This window comes from Anopheles maculipalpis, chromosome 3RL, assembly GCF_943734695.1.
Source record: "Anopheles maculipalpis chromosome 3RL, idAnoMacuDA_375_x, whole genome shotgun sequence".
Lineage (NCBI taxonomy): Eukaryota > Metazoa > Arthropoda > Insecta > Diptera > Culicidae > Anopheles > Anopheles maculipalpis.
The window spans coordinates 18,036,091-18,054,975 of NC_064872.1; the positions used below are offsets into that span (position 1 = coordinate 18,036,091).

Below are 18,885 nucleotides of genomic sequence, written 5' to 3' on the forward strand. Positions count from 1 at the left end.
GGGACCTCGTCGAAGTGGCCTCGTCGAAGGGGCCTCGTGAAAGGAGCCTCGTCGAAGGGGCCTCGCAAACGGCATCGGACGCCACGTGAAAGGGCCTCGTTGATGTGGTGAATTTCGAGTTTAGAGAATTTCACAATAGAAGGCGCTATCATTTTCCATATAGCGCTACAACTGTCCGTGTACTTCAACGTATCATCATCGAAGAAACCTACTTGAAGAGGCCTCGTCGAAGGGGCTTCATCAAAGGGTCAAAGTCAATAGCAAAAAGTAACCTTAACTTGGATTTTGTGTACTAAGAGCAGTTCAATTTCATATCAAACCCTTGTCCAAAGTTCTAAGGAAAAATCTCACCTTCTTCCTCCTCGGCTTTGGCGCTACACAAGCGGAAAAACTCTTTGATCTGCCACATCTACAGTTCTACAGATACAGATCCTTATGTACAGATCTAGTCAGTCTATCCAGTTTTGTAAAAAACCTAACACAAACGTCATGAAAACATGTTGCTCAATTTCAACAATACTTAACTCCTAATATTGTGTTACATACAAAATCGTCCTCTAACTTATAATCTTTTTTAGCTTCGTTTTACGATTGATGACTAAACAATACAAAATAAAAATGGATACAAGTAAAAGGAGCTACTATTTTTCATACCATAAAGTTTATTGAATAATATAACCTTACCTAACTTTTGCACACACTACAAAAAACATTCTTATTTTGTGTTTTTTTTTTGTTGCTCTCCTTCTCCTTCGTGTCTCACTCTCCCTCATTCTCTATATCTTTTCACTAAATTCTATCGTCGTTTACACTGTTAGCTTGTTTTTTATTTATGTATGGTTCCCTTTTTATTCGGTCTACAAACGTTACATATTTCATTTCACCGTAAAAATACCATTCCACCGGACACCACATTTGGCCGGTCGTCTTTAGCGCGCTGTCGGAACTGCCTCCCATCTAACAATGTATGCGTATGTTTTGTATTTAGCACTCTATCTGTCCGCTGTCTGTCTATTCGCGGTAAATAATCGCGCTACAATCGGACACATTGATTGTGTCCGGATGAACGAAAGGAAATCAGATGATAGAAGCAATCACAGAACACAGAACAACCAATTCACGAGACTCGTCGGTTGGCCAGCACACAGTATACACTTCCGAAACATCGCACCAAAAACCGGTCAAATCCAACACGGTTCGATTCGTACGAATAACTCGCGCGCGCGCGCTCCCTCACGCTCTACTGGAGAGATTTTGCACCGGGCACAAGATTTGTGGTTCTCATTAAACTTTCTTTTTTTTCGCGGTTGCGTTTATGTCAAAGAACGTTGTTTGTAGTGCCCAAAAAAAGAAAAGCAATGTTAAAACACACTCACGCCACGCTTCGTTCTGATGCTTAATGCACGGAAGTGGACAGATAACGAACGCATAACACGCCGCTAGCCGGCTGATAACAGAGCAAGGGAACCAATCCGATTGTTTCAGTGGGATCAAATAATCCCCACCAGCCAAACAACGGGAGACGACATTTTTTTCATTTCGATCATTTGTTTTAACCTATTGAGTTGGGTGTGGTGTGACATTAACATTTTACGAGCATCGGGGCCATTGTTTTTCTTTTATCAAAGCAATTAACGCCAACATTTACACTCAGACATTGGACGCTACGCTATCCATCGCATGTGTTAGATACAACTCAATCACCGCGATTATCTCGGATCAATCTTAGCAAATCCGGCCAAACGGTATCACAAACAACGCTAGCTCAGGTGGGTCAACATTAGCTTTGGGTTAAAAAAAAAAGGCGACATAATAAATCGTCATCCAATAAAACACTTTTACACACGCTTGTTACGCTGGAATTCGCTTGTTCGCAGGACGGAATTCAAGTGGGCACGTACAAAACACACCAAACGGCACCAAAATCGAATCGGAATTTGACGGTGGTTGCGAAACGACTGACGCTTAAGCGTGCCTGTGACAGGTCGCGTACTATCAAATCGTACATTCGGAAGCGTAAGGGTTTGCGGAATTTTGGCGCACGTGCTCTTGTGATCGCTCTTGAAAAATGTTGATGTTAAAAACAAACGCATAAAAAAGTACATGATGTCTGTGATGATGATTACGGTCAGGTTGTATGGGTGAGATGATATGAAACGACTGTGACTGCCTTTTACGAGGTATCCACCTCGTCGGGTTCAACCATCTCAAAGTCCTTCCCCGTCGAGGAGCGCTGCGAGCCTTCCGAATCGCTTTCCGACGGTGTTCCGGAACTGCAATTAAATGATTGTGAACACGTGTTGAGATCGGTAATGACAATAAGAAAAAAGCATACACTAAAGCCAATAAAGTGAGGACATAAATTAAGGATAAAATTTTCAATGCAAACGGTATTTTACAAATAATACAGGGTATCCAGAGAATTTTTCACGCGTTCCCATACATTTTTGTTCTCGTGTGTTATACTAAAGATTCACTCTGAGTTTTATCACCAAAACGAAATCAAAAATCAATAGCAGAAACCAAAAATATATGGGAACGCGTGTAAAAACTTCGGGACAAGAACTAAAATAAATGGGTGTCAAGCGTGTCAAAAAAGGAAAGCACCAAAAATTGCTGAGATACCCCGTAACATGTGTAAGCCGTACAAATTTTCACTAAAAGCCATATAATACAAATGAGTTAATAAAAAAAATTGTTTAAGAGATGAAAATATCTTTTGTTTGTTTATTTGTAGAGGCTTTGAGTCTCTGAGACTACATTCGCCTCTCACACTGATGAAAGTAGTCTCTGTACGGTGAATATGAACAATTGCACTACATAAAAGGATGAAGGTTATGAAAAAAAACATCGAAAACAGATAAATAGCAACGAAATTTATTATACAAAACTGAAACTAAAATAGCGAAAAAATAAAACAAAAGGAAAAATTTATTTAAAAGAAGCGAAGAAAACCTCAAAGCACCAACAACTAAAAGCAGTTAGTAACATCAACTAAAGCAGGAGACAATTTACGATTTATACACCGTTTTCCCTCTCCCCACAAACAAACTCACTTTTGCTCCTCGTCGATCGATTCCGCGATCGTGACCGATGACGATTGCGGGGTTACCGGTTTCGATTCACTCTGTGGCTGCTGTTTGCCACCGCGTTGTCGTAGTCCTTCGGCCGACGTTGCCGCTGGTGGCGTCTGGACACTTTCCACCTCCGTGTCCCGTTCCTTCACCTCGTCGATCGTCGGTGGGATATTGCCGCCGGTGGTACTTTCCTCCTCACCCCCACTATCCTTGTCACGTTTTCGTTTTTTCGTCTTCTTGCCAGATTTGTCGGTGGTACCAGTTTGACCATCTTTGTATTCGTGCTGCATAGGAGAAATTAAACGAATTAGAATGGATCATAATTGGGCGCCGGTCACTTTTACTTACATTATACAGTGGCCAGAACGAAGCAAAGAATCCGACATCCTCCGTCAGGTTCGGGAGCAACCAGAAATGATGCTTGCCACCCGTAACGACCCACACCAGACAGAAGATGATGCACCGTAGTACGACCAAACCGAGAATAAATACCAGAAAACCGGCAGCCGCTATACTCAGATAGTACACACCCTTTCGCAGCAGTGGTGGCCACAGCGGGAACAGACAGATCACGATCGCGCCGACCACAAGCAATGCACCAAAGATCCAGTAATGCATCGGTATCGGATCGTACAGCCAAACGTAGGCCTCGTGCCCATCGATAAACACCTGCTCCGGATGCATCTCCAAACGGATTTTGCGCTTGCGTTTTTCCGCCACCTCCACCACCTTACTGCCACCTTCGGCGTGACTGCTTTCAGCATCGGTTGCACGCGAATCCTCTTTCGCTGCCTTACCACCATCCTTAGCCGCCTGTGGCGTCGCCTGTGTGACCGCCTCCACTGCCTTCTTGCTGCCACTCTTGCCTCGCAGCTCCTGCTCGCTTACCGGCACCTTTCGGGCGCGATGAAAAAACTTGTGGTACAACATATCGGCCATAAAATCGATTGCGGCCTGCCGGTGCGGGAAGAGACAATTGTCACCCTGGGCAAACTTTGACGCAAGCAGCGCATCGATTGCTTTGATCGCTGGACGCGTGCAATTGGTGGCATCGGCAAAAGAAAACCCAGGAGAAAAGGTTGAAGAGAATGTGATGGAAAAAAGAGAAGAAATCAATTAGTAAACGGGATAAGGTAACAAAGCAAACAATGATTGCATCGTCTGATAGTGTTGGGAAATTTGTTGAAAAAAGGGAACGGAACGGAACTGGTTTCAGTTACAAAAGGAGCGGAACGCCAACCTGGAATGCAAAAATTCGATATTGATATTTCCCTACAATAATACGATAGTAATTAAAGTTCTGCGGCCTAAGTGACATGATATAAATAAAAATGCGACGGAACTATTTTGCTACGTGGTTATAGCAAGTCTAGTAAGTCATTTGATGGCCAGCGCTACCTAGTACGTCGGTAAGCTAAGAAGAAGAAATCCTGTGAATTTTTGTTGTTGAACTTGCGATCCTCTCAGGAAGCAAGGTCCTTGATCCGCGATATTGTTGGTTAGACGAGAAAACTAGACCGGCAAATCATGCTCAGACAGATACTGTGACGCTGTTCATTTTTGGTTGAAGTAGATTCAAAGTATCTGCCAGGTACGTACCGTATCTTTTTGAAAATAAACTAGTTCCGTCCGTCCGTTCACAAAGCGGGGGAATTACAATTCCTCTATGTTAGATAAAAAAAAATGATAAAAAAGTTTAATTTTACTCACAGGAAAAGTACTCCACGTTGTGATTGAGAAACTTGGTCTTTTTCGTCGGCACATTCGCTTTGAGCCATTTTGCCACCTTGTACTCCTCCTTGGTAGCTTTCTCAATCTCCTGATCTACGCCACCGGGGCCACTGTACTCCTGGTCGGGATAGAAAGAATCACTGTCACTCATTTTTGCTCTACGGGCTACTACGGCGTCATTAGCTGCAAACGAAAACGAACGGTATCGCCAGCTTCCCACTGGAGTGGAACACGTGGCGCAGCAGGGTGAGCAATCAAATCACCCGCCACCACCGTACGGTACTTGAGATCGGTAGAAATTGCACTGGAACAAACTGGTGCGCGTCACGATGTGGATTTGGAAAAGAAGGCCACGATATCCACGGATATTTGTTCAGGTGATGTACAAATTCTCGACTCATTTTTTACGATAACACCGACCGTACGACGTGTTCTCGCACCATCACTCAAGCGTATCCGAACCAGTGACCTGTTTTTCTTCGTCTAGAGTGCACACACCACGGTTCTCCATCCCGCTAGTAACCATGGTTCATCCGTCGACGGGACGATCGTTCGAGAACCAGTTAACCAGCAGCAGTTCATGCAGTAGGCCAAATCAATTAGGTCCACACAAGACCTGTGACGTCGCCCTCTACTTTGCACGCTGCAAAAAAATGGGTTAAGGCAGGGTAGGCAAACAAGGAGAGCAAAACTTTCTCCCTTTTCCGCTATTGCCCACTGTCGTACCCGGATATGCCACGGAGCATCTGGTACCACCGCTAGAATCAACTCGATTGGACGCAATGTTTTCGGGTGCCTTATCTTGTTTAACAACACAGAGCCGCAGGCAGGCAGGCAGGCAGGCACTGAAGCCTTGACCTTTCCACAGCGGCGGTATGTTGGTTGATGTTTAGGCGGATCTCTCGCAACACGGCTAGCCACACAACTTACATCCTTTCGCTTCTTCGCACGTCGTTTCTCCGCCATCCCCGTACCGTCGACTTCGTATCGAGATGGTCACACACCGGTCACCTAGCACGATTGTGTCTTACACACGCGGACGAGTAGATATTCTGCCAAATTTCTTTTAAACAAAGCACAAACACGCACCACAGGGGGCAGCTGTTTTCCACGTCTCCACTTCGGTGTTCTTTGACACCCGTGCAAATGGTACGCGCGCGTGTGTGTGTGTGCGTTTTTCTTTTGTTGTTTAAATTGGAATCTGTCATTCGCTCGCTCTTTCTCGCTCTCGCACTTTTGAAGCTGTACGAGCGAGCGTTTATAGCAACATGTTGATTACTTTCTCAGCTGCGTGTTTATTGAATTGAGCTTATTTTTAGTCGAAATTGATCACTTGTTTTACTCATTTATTTTCTATTATTCGTTTCTCAATCCACAATCTCAAACCACAAAAATTAACTTCTGCTTTCTTTCTCATAATTCTTCTTCAATGGCTTTCCACGATATTTCTTCTTCCTTTCGCGAAGTACAGCCAGCTGTGTCCGCGGTCAGCTGTTTTTTGTTGTGTGCCAAAAGCTCACACCTGTATTTGTTTGCTTTGCAGCAACATCAGCAAAAAGTGTTCAACATGGCCTAACATTGTGCAATATTGGTGATAAGTCCATCAAATATATCAGTGGAACAATTTTGTTTTTCAAGGTAAGGATAATTTTCACTCCAAATCTCCGCTCTCTGCACTGTTTGCATTGATCAAGGTCACGGTGCCGGTTTGTTTGTACTGTGTGTACAATTGCAGGATAAAAAAGTGAGCTTTTAATGATTTTTTGTTGTTTTTTTTTTTTTTTTTGAGCAGCCAAATTATAAACAAAAAGATGCTTACGCACAAACCCAGCGTTCTATCATTGGTGCAACATTATGGAAAATGTTTTCACTTCCGGATGGTACACACACGACGGGGGGAATTATATAATGTGAGTAAGTTAAGCTTTCCTCCGCATTACATTCATCTCACGTTATCTTTTATTCAAACTAACGTCTTTTAGCAATGTTACCGTCTTCTTGGTGTGAGTGAACAATCCGATCAGAACACCGTCCGGCAAGCTTATCTAAAACTGGTAAAGAAACTACACCCAGACAGTGGTCACCCGGAAGCGAGCGCGGAACGCTTCCAAGAGGTCGATTCTGCCTTCCGCATACTGCAGGAAAAGTTTGCCAAGGCACGGCGTGGCATCGTGGAAGATCTGCAGCAAGAGGTGAAGGTGTACGATATCAAACACACCGCACCCCAGCACCGTCAGTATCTTAGCTTCGATGGTGTCGGTTACGGTACGCCAGCCCAACGCCAAAAGCAATACCAAGCGGTGCGGGCAGCAAAAGCGCAGGAACGTGTCCTCGAGCATCGGCTCTCGAAAGCACAAGCTTCCGAAACGGCACTCATGAAGAAGGGCGATTACTTTAAGAAGCATGAAATTAAAACCAAGTATGGTTACGATCGTGTCGTTGAGGATCTCATCCAGGAAGCGATATCGCGGGGCGATTTTAGCAATCTGTCCGGCTTCGGTAAACCGCTGCCCGACCATCAGTCCCAGAATCCGTACGTTGATTTTACCACGCACAAGATGAATAAAATTATGCTCGACAATGGATTTACGCCGGAGTGGATTACGCTGCACAAAGATATCCGGCAGGCGGTGGAAACGCTGAAGGAAGATTTGAGACGGATGCGAGCTAAGCTTGGCCCTGTACCTTTGAGTGGACGCGAGGAGCAGCAGTGGGAAAAATGGATCGAACAGCAGCAGGAAGAGGTGGCCAAAATTAACAAAATGATTGACAAATTTAATCTAATCGTGCCGATGATGAATAAGCAAATGGTTCGATTGAATCTGGAACGTATAGGAAATGATGTGCTTGAAAATGGGGTACATCGGGAAGGGGAGAAGGAGCAGAACGAGAGAAAGGTTAAAGCATCGGATGTGACTCAAAACGATCCGTCCGGTAGTAGTAGTAGTAGGTCAAGTGTATTAGGATTTATTGGTTCATTGTTTGGCTGAACATATTAAATTAGCAAAGACAAAACGAAACTAGTAACAAACGATGTCTCTTTGTATTTTGTCCGACAGGCGAATTCCACATTCCACACTCGTGTTGGCCGATTCGAAGATTCAATCCCTAGGAAGATTCGAATCGGACTGAATCCTAATTTAAAGATTCGATTAGGATTTGACTGGGATTCGATTAGGATTACTTCCGATTGGGAATTTTTAAGGATGGACGGGGTGCAGTGTAAGGTGAGAGATCTGGGACAAGGAGACGGACTCTTCTGTGTGTTGATTAGCATCGCTCATCTATCAGGTACTAAGGGCTATCTTTGGCGGTGTGTGGCAGGGCGAGTGGCGAAGGAGAATGAGCCAAGAGCTAGCTGACCTGTTTGGCGGTGCTGTTATCCTGACGGTAGTAAAAGACGGAAGGATACGATGTTTGTTGCACATGATGAGGATGTTCCAACATCAGAGACATCGGATGCAATCTTGGATGGAGGGCTGTAGCCCCACCAACCCTAGTTTCTTGGAAACGAATTGGCGACATGGCCATGACAATGCGATGTGGTCAACCCAGCCCAAGTCAAGAAGCCCAAAAAGGAGAAGAAGGAATTCGATTAGGACGACTGGTATAGATTAGTTTGTTTTTTATTGAATTTTTTTTTCTTCGAACTGCGGTATTTCATCGAGGATGTTTAACCGTTACAAGCTTTTTTGTCGTAACGGTTTACCGGAAAGTACGTCTTAGGGAGAGAATTTAATCTAATTATTTTAGATTGCTAGATCAAAATTCCCCATTCGGATTCGCTTTTGCTAACACTATTCCACAAACACTCATTCAGAGCTAGCTCATCCACTGCAGTGTGCCATCTTTTCCAAGGGTTGCAATATCGTTCGCTACCAATCGGAGCGCTTTCGGGTATGCAATATGTTCCGCCTGATGAATCCGTTCGGTAAGGGCTTCCTCCGTGTCACCTCGTAGAATTGGTACGCGTTCCTGCAGAATAATAGCTCCGGTATCGACGCCTTCATCCACGAAATGAACCGTACAGCCTGATTCTACATCTCCCGCATCTAGTGCTTGCCGCTGTGCATGAATTCCTTTATGGCGTGGCAACAACGCCGGATGAATGTTAATCAATGCACCCTTCCAACGCTTCACGAATCCTTCCGACAGAATGCGCATAAATCCGGCCAAACATACCAGATCGATGCGTTCCTTTTCGAGCAGCTTCGAAACGGCCGCATCAAACAGCTCCCTGGTGTTGTAGTCTTTGTGCAGGATAACCTTCGCCGGAATGCCCGCCTTAGCTGCTCTTTCCAGCCCGTAAACGCCCGCCTTATTCGACACCACCAGGACAATTTCACCACGAATTCCAAAGATTGAACTACGCGTCGCATCAATCAGCGCTTGCAGATTGCTTCCCGTGCCGGAAATTAGTACAGCGATCCGTTTTTTCGGCAGCGAGCAGGTAAGCTGCGACATCCGCAAAGTGTACTCGAAACCTTGCACAATCACACGTTGTCCGAGTGGGTCCGATTTTTTCACCACCGTGCCAAGTGCCATTCCTCCCGCACTGCGTAGACGCTGCAGTACGGTGTGCTTGTGTTCGGTGGCAACCACCAGCACCATACCGATGCCACAGTTGAATGTGCGCAACATTTCATCCGTCGTTACATTGCCCGCCCTTGCTAACCAGCCGAAAATTGGTGGAATGTGCACCTCGGCAAGATCGAGAAATGCTGCCACACCGGCCGGCAATACGCGCGGAATATTTTCCGTAAAACCTCCACCGGTAATGTGGGCGAGCGCTTTCACCAATCCTTCCGCCAACAGGGCTTGCAGTTCCCGTACGTAGATTCGCGTGGGTACCAATAATTCCTCCGCAAATGATTTGCCCGTCGCACTGAACGGTGCCACATCATCGTACGAATGGCCTGCAAACTCGAGAATTTTATGTACCAAACTGAACCCATTGCTATGCACACCGCTCGATGGTAGTCCAAGAATTACGTCTCCCGGACAGATCCAATCGATCCGCGGTAACATTCGGCTGCGCTCGGCAATTCCCAACGAAAAACCGGCCAAATCATACACACCCTTCGCGTACATACCGGGCATTTCAGCCGTTTCACCACCGAGCAGTGCACTGTTGCCCTGCCGGCAACCTTCGGCAATACCCTCGATCACGTTGGCCGCGACCGGCACATCTAACTGTCCGCATGCGTAATAATCGAGAAAAGCGAGAGGTTCCGCACCATTACAGATGATGTCGTTCACACACATGGCCACAAGATCGATGCCCACCGTACCGTGCCGATTGCAGTCCTGAGCAATCTTCAACTTCGTCCCAACGCCATCCGTACCGAGCACGAGAATAGGATCCTCCAGACTTAGACCAGTATCGCGCAGCCGAAACAGTCCTCCGAAACCACCCAATCCACCCATCACACCGGGCCGATTGGTCGATTTGGCATACGGTTTAATCCGTTGCACCAACTCATCACCAGCTCCAATATCAACGCCACTGTCCTTGTACGATATGGCGGTTGGAGATTTCTTTTCCGGTTTGTAATTAGCTGCCACTTTCGTAATTGCTTGGGTGAAGTTCTTCACCAACACCTGATCAGTGCCACGTGCGCGTCGTTGTACCCGACCTAACAGTACCGCGCCGTGTGCGAACAGTTTCTCCTTCCACGTGCGATCAGCTGCCGACACGATCACCACCATTCCGATGCCACAATTAAACGTACGAAGCATTTCCCTCTCGGTGACATTGCCCGCAGCCGCTAGCCATCCGAAAATGGGAGGAATTTGCACCTCGGCAAAGTCCACCTCCACGGCCAAACCTTCCGGCAATACCCGGGGCACATTTTCCACCAATCCACCGCCGGTAATGTGTGCCAGCGCTTTCACCGTATCACTTTGGCGCAGTAACGGAAGCAACGGGGCAACATAGAGGGCGGTCGGTGTAAGCAGCTCCTCCCCGAACGTGCTTCGTCCGTCCTCACTGAACGGCGCACGATCGGTCAGCTTTGTACCGGTACGTTCGAGGATACGATTTACCAAGCTAAATCCATTGCTATGGACACCGCTCGAGGGAAGTCCGATCACTAGATCACCCTCTTGAATGCGATCGATGCGTGGCAAAATTTGATCATGCTCTACCACCCCGACACAGTATCCGGCCAGATCGTACTTGCCCTTGTCGTACATCGATGGCATTTCGGCCGTTTCACCCCCAAGCAGGGCGCAATTCGTTTCACGGCAACCTTCCGCAATGCCTTTCACGATTAGTGCTGCCGTCGGTACCTCCAACCGGCCGCAGGCAATGTAATCGAGAAAGGCGAGAGGTTCCGCACCAGCACATAGCACATCGTTCGCACACATAGCCACGAGATCGATACCGATCGTGTCCCAACAGTTGAGTGCTTCGGCAAGCTTCAGCTTGGTGCCGACACCGTCCGTACCTTGCACCAGCACTGGATCGTTGTATCTAACCGATTTTCCTTCACGATTCGTGTACGTTACCTAAAAACGATTAAAAAAAAACGTTACAATACTGTGGAGCTGTTCTTCTCCGCCCAGAATCTTCCCGATTGGAAATGGGGAGAAAAAAGACGGAACTGGTTCCAGACGATTCCACAAAACATCGGAGGTAGGTGCAACCAATCCTTCAGGAACCATTCAGAACCGTTCGCCACCGTCCGGACCGTCGTTGGAACCGTCCGGAATCGTCAGAACTCAGAGAATCCCATCACTAATCCCGATCACTTACGTCGTTTAGGCGAAACAATCCACCAAACCCGCCCAGACCGCCAACCACACCAGGACGATTGGTACCGCGGGCCAAAGGTTTGATGCGTTGTACCAACGCATCTCCTGCGTCAATATCGACTCCACTCGATTTGTACGACAAACTTAGGCTGAAAAAGGAAAGGAAAGAGAGATTAACAGTGAGTATGATTTGGATGATGCGATATGCTTTCCCCAAGCTTTACATAGAACGGTTTCAATGAGTGGTGGACGATACACAGAGAACGGACAAGGCGAAATTGTTGAATTTAGTGTTTTCTGCTGCTTTTTTGTATGGCATGACACACAAACACACGCGGGACGCATTTATTTCCAATTCACAAAACTAAAAGGGCAGCCAACGATCATTTACTGTTTGAATGCTTTCTGTGCGATGTCCAACCGGTGCTGCGAACCGTCAAAGGTGATTGCCGTCGTGCAGACGGATGTCGCCTGTGCGGCTGCCTGTTTCAGATCGCTGTGAAGCACGACACCGATCAGTACCCGGCCACCGTTGGTTACAAATTCGCCCCGTTCGTTGCGCGCCACACCGGAGTGAAACACGAGATGTTCCGGACGGGCAGCTACAGCGTCAAGTCCTGGGAAAAGCAAGAAAAAATTCACACATTATCACTGATACCGACAATGGTAAGGGAAAGAATCCTTCAAACGCACCTTTGATAACGCATCCTTTGGTGGATGTTTCCGGGTAACCCTTGCTGGCCATTACCACACCAACCGCACTAAGCCCGGCGCGGAACTTGAGATCGATCTCGTGCAGTCGATCGTCACACGTTGCCTCCATCACTTCGTACAGGTCGCTCTCCAGCAGGGGTAGAATGACCTGCGTTTCTGGATCACCGAAGCGGCAGTTGAACTCGAGTGTTTTCGGCCCGTTCGGGGTAAGCATCATGCCGGCGTACAGCACACCTATTGTGGGGAAGAAGTAATATTTTTTCTAATTAATTGGCAATTAATTAAACATTTTTTTGGTGTATATGAGTAACTCGATCGTGGATGAGAAGGATCTTCTATGAAGCTTTGAGTGTAACAGTTGAGCTTTGTGATCTCCGGTGATGAATGATATAATGCTGCGTGACTATAAAGTGCAGCAGAGTAAATGATGAATTCCGAGTTTCACCCCTTTCAATCAAATGGGGTTCCATTTTTCCCCAATGCGTTTTCCAACATGTGACTGGGTTTGGAGATCGTGTTCATGTTGCCACAGCCCGTTAGATAAATTTGGATAAGATTCCAGATTCCTTTGACGGGATCCTTTTCGGGAGGCTCGTAATTCGAGGATCCATTGTCCCTACAAGAAATCTTGCCCTGCCATCAATTCTAGTTTCAATGACAAGGTATCCTGCCTAAATAAATTGTCAATTTTTATACTTCCCTCATTGATCATCACTTCTTCTTCTTGGCTTAACGACCTCTAAGGTCATGCCGGCCATCGAAATGGCTTACTAGACTGCCGGTACCACGACGTAGTTGGTTAGTCAATCCTCACTACGGGGGGACGGTCCGAAGGGGATTTGAACCCTGGGATCCTGCCGTTTGAAGACCGGCGCCGTTGTCGCCTACAAAACCGAGCCGCCCCTGATCATCACTATCGCTACCGAACAAAATCTTTACTATCTTTAACAAGCACAAAAATCAAGTAGAAAGTTTTCATTCGTAGTACGAAGTGACGAGCAGTAGCAGCACGAACGTAAAAAAATACTCTCGTACGACCGGGAACTCAATGAACGCAAACATAAACAACGATGCAAGCAAATGATGATCAAGGATGGAACAGCAAAACATATTGCGTCCAAAACTAGATCGATTCCTGTCCTGTTACCACGAAGAATCGTGCCATTGGCAGGAACACATCACCGTAGCGCGTCCAAGCAAGCTCCCTTATCACCGACCGACGAGATCGCGTGCGTCGTTCTACGACCACAAGGCTCCTCTACGTCATCTCTATCCCGCCCGCAGCTCTAAAGTCGATTGTTTTCGATTTCCATTTTTCTCGATCGATCCTGACCCCGCGAGAAGCAGCGCCTAGGGGTGCTTTCTTATCGCAATGGGTTTCATCTAGCAGCCAAGCAGCAACAACCAACAAAATAGAATAAGCCAACAAAACACATACCGTTGTACTTGATGCCTTCCGCTCGCAATCCATCGACGGCTCGCTGTAACACCTCGCGCACGACCAGCTCCATCTGCGCGGGTTTGATGATCGGACACGGACAGTATGCACCCATACCGCCCGTATTCGGTCCACGATCATGGTCCAGCAATCGCTTATGATCTTGGGCCGGTAGCATCACGCGCACGGTACGAGAGTCCACGAACGCCAGCACCGAAACTTCCTCTCCGGACAATTTTTCCTCCACGACAACTACCTCCCCTGCCGCACCAAACCGTTTCTCGCCCAGGATGTCGTCTACTGCGGCACAAGCTTCATCAATCGTTTCCGCCACAATGACACCCTTGCCGGCAGCTAGACCACTCGCCTTTACAACCAGCGCGGCGAACGGTGCACTGCGGATGAAAGTCTTCGCTTCGGTTGCATCGGTAAAGCTAGCATACCGGGCCGTTGGTATACCGTGTCGGTGCATAAAGTCTTTGGACCAGTTTTTGTCCGCCTCAATCTGTGCACCGCTGCGTCCCGGACCGAAGCACTTTATGCTGGCAGCCTGCAGCACGTCTGCCAGTCCATCGGCTAGCGGATCTTCCGGTCCTACCGCAACCAGATCGATCTGGTTCTGTTTGCACCAGGCTACGATGGCCTGCAAGAAAAGACACACATACACACACACATATATAAATATAAACCGTTAAACACCGTGTCGTAAAGGATCAAATGATCTCACTTACACTATGGTTCTTCACGCCGACATCCGACACTAGCTGAACTTTCGGGACGGCCGCAATGCCAGGACTGCCGGGCAGTGCGTATACCGTTTCCACCCGTTCACTGCGGGCCATCTTCCAGCAGATGGCATGCTCACGACCACCGCCACCGATCACCAACACCTTCTTTAGGGCTTCGCTGTCCTGAACCATTTTTGTACCGTTTCTACCGCAACGAGGACCACGCCAATGTTGTCCGAGAGTAGCGCAGTCAATTGAGCTTGATTAGGACGGCTTAACGAATTCGAGCAATCACAAACACCTCTTCCAGGGAGCTAGTTGTGGTTTCGTACGTTGTTCACTGATCGACGGATAAAGATGCTTTGCGAATCGTTCCTGTGCCGTACGGTGATTTTTGTATTAGTTAGCAGAAGCGAACCTCGCGTTCCTGAGCACGAGACTGAGGCTGTGTAATGCCTCAATTGGAGGCGCTAACAGGCTTCTCTTCTTTTCTTGCTTTTGGACCCAACACAGTATACATCTGATTTCCTCTCGCGATCTCTATTCTCCACATGCGTTTATGCTCGTGAGATGAATGAGAGAAAGACTCGTTCGACTCCAGAAATTCCTCACTAAGTTGCCTTCCACAGCATCCATTCGAACGCTCTCTGAATTCCTACGCCACATGGCAATCGCGACCATAAAAGATGACGAACTATATTTTTTTGTTTATGAAAGGCACTGGGTCTTGCGGAATTATAACGAAAGCGATAGTTGAAGGGCGTAATTTTGCGTACCATCGTAACATCATTTCCATGGCAACAGGTGCCTACAGTAAGTACAGTGATTCACATCCATAATAGAACAACGTTCCAGGTCACGATTAAGTATTCAATTTGCTATACAGTTTATCAAGAAGCAGATCACAGGACTAGCCACTAACGATGCCGGTTTCTTTCCCGCAACACGAATGGGTGGTCGAATCCTAAACCGACTATCTAACTTATTCTTATTGGCTTAACGACCACCTTCCACCTAGTTGAATAGTCAGTACTCACTACGGTGCAGCCATCCCCACAAAGTTATTGTTACAAAAAAATAAATACAGGTTGAGAAATATTGGTCAAAGTCGAAAACGGTTGTAAAGTAAAACATTATTTCTTAAGGGTTTTATGCAATAGGCCACAGTCTGCGCCAAGTGTTGGAAAAAATCCCAATGGATATTCAATTCTTCTAATCCCGATCCTTACAAGGATTCGAATCTTCCAATCCCAATCCTTACAAGGATTTGAACGTCAAAATCCGAATCCGAATCCCTGTTTCTTCACCCGCGTCTCCTGGCGTAGAGTGGGTGGACTTTAATTGCTTTGAAGAACTTTGAAGAAGTGTTTCACGGTCAAAGGATATAACAAAAACAAAAAAGCTTTCAACGCCCAACAAACGCGATAAACAATATCGCAGTATGAAGATATCCAAGATAAACTAATCCATTACTAAAAACATGATTATATCAAGAGTCCTGGATCGGAGAGTTCTAATCGAATCCGTATATAATCCCAATCGGATCGAATCCTTCAATTAGGATCAAATCCGATTCGAACCTTTCTTTGGAATTGGGAGTCTTCAATTCTTCCAACACTAGTTTGCACACTTAAATAATCTCACTATTTCAAATGGCAATTGTACTTCAAACACTAACTAACAGAATATTAAGCTGATTATGATCTGGAACCCGTGAACATCTCAAGCAACAAAAAGTATACAATTTGTACTCAGCATAGCAAAAGTTAACTTAATGTCTATGGATGTCCTTTTTAGATGAGATTAAAATCTAGAGATATTCCTGTTCTTTTTCGGATATTACTGTACTCTGCGCTATTCAACGACTAGAAAAAAACTGGAGAAACGGAGAAGGTCATTTTTTTCAGTTGCACCATTATCAAATATTTATAACGCATTTTATACATAACTCATACTACAAGTTTATCGAAAAAAGCACTAAAAGAAGGTAAATGATTGTTGCTTTTTTGTTTTAGCGGCAATGTGTACACCAACACATGGTACACATGAACGAGTCCTTATACTACAACGAATTAGAGCTCTCGTGAATGCGATGTCCTCCGAGAAGGTAAAGTGGTCAGACACACACACACACACATCGTGTCCACGTGTCAATTAAAGACTGGTATCGCCGGTCCACGTGCTTTTTCAACAGAAAGCATTATTTTACATGAGACAACAACGTAAAAAAAAATTAGCAGGAAATATAAAAAATGAGTAAAATCATTTTGTAAGGTCGCCATATAAACGGGTGTAAGGAGGAGGAGAAAAAAGGTCAAAAACAATATCGCCTATTTGCACAGCATTCCACTAGAGGGACGAACTAGAAAACGAACTCGACAGGTTCGGCCATCTGTAAAAGAAAATGACCGAAATGAAAAAGATGATCGGGACTATCACCGTCCACCTTTAGCACCACCTCGACCACCACCACCACCACCATTACCGCCACCACTAGTATCTGCTACGTCAGCTAGCTACCGTCGCATGTTGAAACCTTGCGACCCGTCCGGACCGGCAGGCAAACGTAGCACGTGTTGATTAGTGGTAGTGATATTCGATCCGCCCGAACTGCCGTGAGCGTTTGGCTGTCCGCCATTGTACGACATCGCATGGTTCGGGATGGCACCGGGCGGTGCATGTCCGAGCAGTGGTGATAATAGTGGTCCACCGTTTCCTTCACCATATGCCTGGCTGCCCCCACCACCGTAGTACCCGACCGTTAAATTGCCTCCGTTTCGCCCACCGACGTACCATCCACTGTCGCGGCCGCCCGGCTGCTGATGGTTAAGCTGGGCAAAGTGTTGTTGATGCTGGTACGGATGACTGCCGTGTGGTTGCTGCTGGTGTGGCTGCTGCGTAAGTAAGTGATGGTGGTGTGGCATCGGTGGAAACGTGTGGTGCGGATGTAACGGATGCGTGCTTTGCATGGGATGATGCGGATGGTGGTGGTGATGGTGGAGGTTGGGTGTCGTTGGATAGTATACCACCGGTGCCCCTTGCCCTCGTCCCTGTGGTCCTTTTTGCTTTGCTGTTGGAATTATTGCGTTTGAAGGCAGTTGCCGATATGGCGGATGATACCGGTACATGTTATTCGAATTGTTATTTGCACCATTCCCGGGTATGCCATCTCCACTAACAACTCCTCCGCTACCACCACCACTGCCTCCACTTGTACTGCTAGCATTAGAACTAGCATTTCCGCTGGAACCGACATTATTGTTAACATTGTTTATTCGATATCCATTGGTGGTTGGTGTCGTTTTCTTCGTCCTGCAAAAAGAAACAGATATCCACAGAACGTGTTAAGCGAATTCCTACACCACTCACACTGCTCATAATTTTGTTTCACTTACTCAGCTTCCTCGTCGTCATGTGCCGAACCAAGAATACGCAACCGAGCTTTGGCATATTCCTCTTTTCGTTGGTCGAATGACTTGATCTGTGTCTTGGGTTTACTGTCCGCCGCACTTTTCCCTTCCGATCCGCCGCTGGTCTGTGGACGCTTCAGTATCTGCATCGGTCGGGCCACTATCCTCGGACGCAGCTCCTCCTCCAGCATCTGCGGTAAGGTATTTTGCCGGGCTGCGGTTCCAGACGCAGCGTACGACTTCGAACTGTCCACTTTGTCCCCCTCAACGCTGGTTGAGTTTTTCAGTATCGTTATCGCGTTGGCCAACTGGCGCGGTTGGAAAACGAACAGTCGTCAATTAGTCAACAAGGTCACCATGGGTGATGGGATGGGAGGCGAAATCGCGTCTCCAGCTTCCACCGTACACCTACCTGCTCTTCGTCGATGTCTTCCCAGCTGTCGGCTATCTCCTGCTTCTTGCTGGACATGTTACTGCCGGAATCCTTCTCTGCAAACGGGGCGCAATACCTACAGGACTGTGGACAGCCTTACAATAGGGCCACACGATGAAGAGCTATGATGCAGCAGCACACTTTCTCTTTCCCACCTTTCCTCTCCAGCAGCAGCAATGCACTACTCGCCAGCGGAACCAAAACACGGCGCAGATCCACACTCGCACCTTTTCTACACCGACACCATCACCCGCAGCAGCCAGACCCCGCCTAACACGCGCGTTTTATCCCACACGCACAATCCACTGTCGGTTAGTAATCGCGCACGCAAGGGAAAATGGGAAATCTCCTTTAACGAAGGAAAGCAGTGAAGCAACTTTTGCTGTACAATTTTTCCTTGTCTTATGAAAACCCGAGCGCTCCTGTCATCGGCGGATGACAGCGCGAGGACGACTGCGGACCAAGGTTGGTAGAGTTTGGGGCACGCGAGAATACGTTGTGGTCAGCATCGGCAATTTAATTGTAAAAAGGAGCCTTAAGCATGGCTAATTTGAGTGTAAACTTTATTACAACAAACGCGGATTTACAACGGCACATT

General features: G+C 46.9%; 4 protein-coding genes across 5 annotated transcripts in view; 1 reads left to right on the plus strand and 3 right to left on the minus strand.

Moving 5' to 3' along the window:
• Positions 1–18,327, minus strand: part of LOC126564828 (protein pygopus) — a 341,232-nt gene extending 322,905 nt beyond the window's left edge. The window contains exons 1-3 of one of the 2 annotated variants that reach the window (XM_050221944.1): positions 18,267–18,327; positions 17,840–18,162; positions 16,939–17,756 (exon numbers count right to left, since the gene is read on the minus strand). In XM_050221944.1, the coding sequence (XP_050077901.1) occupies positions 16,961–17,756; positions 17,840–18,162; positions 18,267–18,323 (1,176 nt within the window). In that variant the 5' untranslated portion in view covers positions 18,324–18,327 and the 3' untranslated portion in view covers positions 16,939–16,960. Of the gene's footprint in view, positions 1–16,908; positions 17,757–17,839; positions 18,163–18,266 lie in introns of those variants that run through there. The other variant, XM_050221943.1, reaches the window with a different exon arrangement.
• Positions 2,136–5,812, minus strand: LOC126564746 (translocation protein SEC62). The gene is made up of 5 exons (XM_050221845.1): positions 5,739–5,812; positions 4,788–4,926; positions 3,426–4,105; positions 3,057–3,361; positions 2,136–2,273 (listed from the first exon to the last, which is right to left on the minus strand). The coding sequence occupies exons 1-5, from the start codon at positions 5,772–5,774 to the stop codon at positions 2,174–2,176; spliced, it is 1,260 nt and encodes a 419-aa protein (XP_050077802.1). The 5' UTR covers positions 5,775–5,812; the 3' UTR covers positions 2,136–2,173.
• LOC126564890 (dnaJ homolog subfamily C member 28) lies at positions 6,620–7,798 on the plus strand. Its single transcript, XM_050222014.1, has 2 exons — positions 6,620–6,718; positions 6,791–7,798. The coding sequence occupies exons 1-2, from the start codon at positions 6,620–6,622 to the stop codon at positions 7,796–7,798; spliced, it is 1,107 nt and encodes a 368-aa protein (XP_050077971.1).
• On the minus strand, positions 8,624–14,643 carry LOC126563848 (trifunctional purine biosynthetic protein adenosine-3). The gene is made up of 6 exons (XM_050220624.1): positions 14,448–14,643; positions 13,717–14,359; positions 12,258–12,512; positions 11,956–12,181; positions 11,566–11,713; positions 8,624–11,318 (listed from the first exon to the last, which is right to left on the minus strand). The coding sequence occupies exons 1-6, from the start codon at positions 14,634–14,636 to the stop codon at positions 8,631–8,633; spliced, it is 4,149 nt and encodes a 1,382-aa protein (XP_050076581.1). The 5' UTR covers positions 14,637–14,643; the 3' UTR covers positions 8,624–8,630.
• Positions 18,328–18,885: the final 558 nt, after the last annotated feature.

What these genes read in the sequence shown, in the direction of transcription:
- LOC126563848 (XM_050220624.1), bottom strand. Translation starts at nt 14,636, where the DNA reads ATGGTTCAGGACAGCGAAGCCCTAAAGAAGGTGTTGGTGATCGGTGGC. An exon ending in GGAAGGCATCAAGTACAACG is followed by an intron (nt 12,513 to 13,716) that starts GTATGTGTTTTG and finishes TCCCCACAATAG; the next exon opens with GTGTGCTGTACGCCGGCATG. An exon ending in GCACAGAAAGCATTCAAACA is followed by an intron (nt 11,714 to 11,955) that starts GTAAATGATCGT and finishes TTCCTTTTTCAG; the next exon opens with CCTAAGTTTGTCGTACAAAT.
- LOC126564890 (XM_050222014.1), top strand. Translation starts at nt 6,620, where the DNA reads ATGCTTACGCACAAACCCAGCGTTCTATCATTGGTGCAACATTATGGA. An exon ending in GACGGGGGGAATTATATAAT is followed by an intron (nt 6,719 to 6,790) that starts GTGAGTAAGTTA and finishes AACGTCTTTTAG; the next exon opens with CAATGTTACCGTCTTCTTGG.
- LOC126564746 (XM_050221845.1), bottom strand. Translation starts at nt 5,774, where the DNA reads ATGGCGGAGAAACGACGTGCGAAGAAGCGAAAGGAT. An exon ending in CAACGTGGAGTACTTTTCCT is followed by an intron (nt 4,106 to 4,787) that starts GTGAGTAAAATT and finishes GCACGCGTCCAG; the next exon opens with CGATCAAAGCAATCGATGCG. An exon ending in TCGATCGACGAGGAGCAAAA is followed by an intron (nt 2,274 to 3,056) that starts GTGAGTTTGTTT and finishes ATTTAATTGCAG; the next exon opens with TTCCGGAACACCGTCGGAAA.